The 866-nt window shown below is 44.5% G+C and overlaps 1 protein-coding gene across 1 annotated transcript; it reads right to left on the reverse strand.

Moving 5' to 3' along the window:
* Positions 1-146: 146 nt before the first annotated feature.
* Positions 147-866, reverse strand: TM35_000411000 (expression site-associated gene (ESAG-like) protein; the record flags this gene model as incomplete). The annotated part of the gene is made up of 1 exon (XM_029029808.1): positions 147-866. A coding segment is annotated over one exon (720 nt), but the record flags the coding sequence as incomplete, so codon positions are not given.

Here is an 866-nt window from a genome sequence, read left to right on the forward strand (position 1 = left end):
CCCCACATTCAAGTGAACTCATGGCAAAAATCACAAAAAGCACAAAAAAGAAAAATAAGCCCAGTATGTCGTGCCAAAACAAAAGAAAAAAAAAACGTATTCCAAAAAGCAAGCAATTAAAAAAAAAAGACCAGCGAATAAGCTCATTACTTTGGTTGAGGGCTTGTAAGCCAATCCAGCCTTGTAACATTCTGTACAGGACATATATCTCCAAAGCGGTAATAATTAGTATGACCGGAAGTGTTGTACACCTTCACGAGGGTAGTGGAGAGAGAATGGCGTACACCGGATACAAATGAGTGGGAACTCTTATTCAACTCATGAACCCATGAAGTGAGTTGCATAAACCTTAACAGGTATCTCTTCCATTGTGTTATGGGCCCCGGTAAATGCAAAATGGCAGGAACAGCATCTACACCATTGTGTGGTGCAAGGAAAAAGGAATGGTTGTAGTCGAGACTCACCATTCCATATGGTAAACGTAACCTTTTAGGAACCCGAGGGTTCTGCCATATGCTCCAGACATACACAAACGACCAGATTGTATTGTCACACCACCACCTTCTTCTCTCGACCATGGACATGACGTTATAGTAGACAGGCGTTGCAGCACGAAGTGCCCATACTCGCGCCACAAAACCCCCAGCACTCAGATAACGGTACGTGGTTTCAGGGCCACGTACAAGGCGCTGATTGAGATACGCATTTGCAGACCTCCACATCTGGTCATAAAACGCACGACAATAAATACGGTGATCCTTTGGACCCCTGAAAATCAATAATTTTATCTGTGGCATGTAACACGGTGCATCACATGTAAAGAGCATTGGTGCGGCAGCATCACCGCGCCGGACTGCTGTAGGATT

The sequence above is a fragment of the Trypanosoma theileri genome, assembly GCF_002087225.1.
Source record: "Trypanosoma theileri isolate Edinburgh chromosome Unknown TM35_Tth_41_V1, whole genome shotgun sequence".
In the NCBI taxonomy this organism is placed as follows: domain Eukaryota; phylum Euglenozoa; class Kinetoplastea; order Trypanosomatida; family Trypanosomatidae; genus Trypanosoma; species Trypanosoma theileri.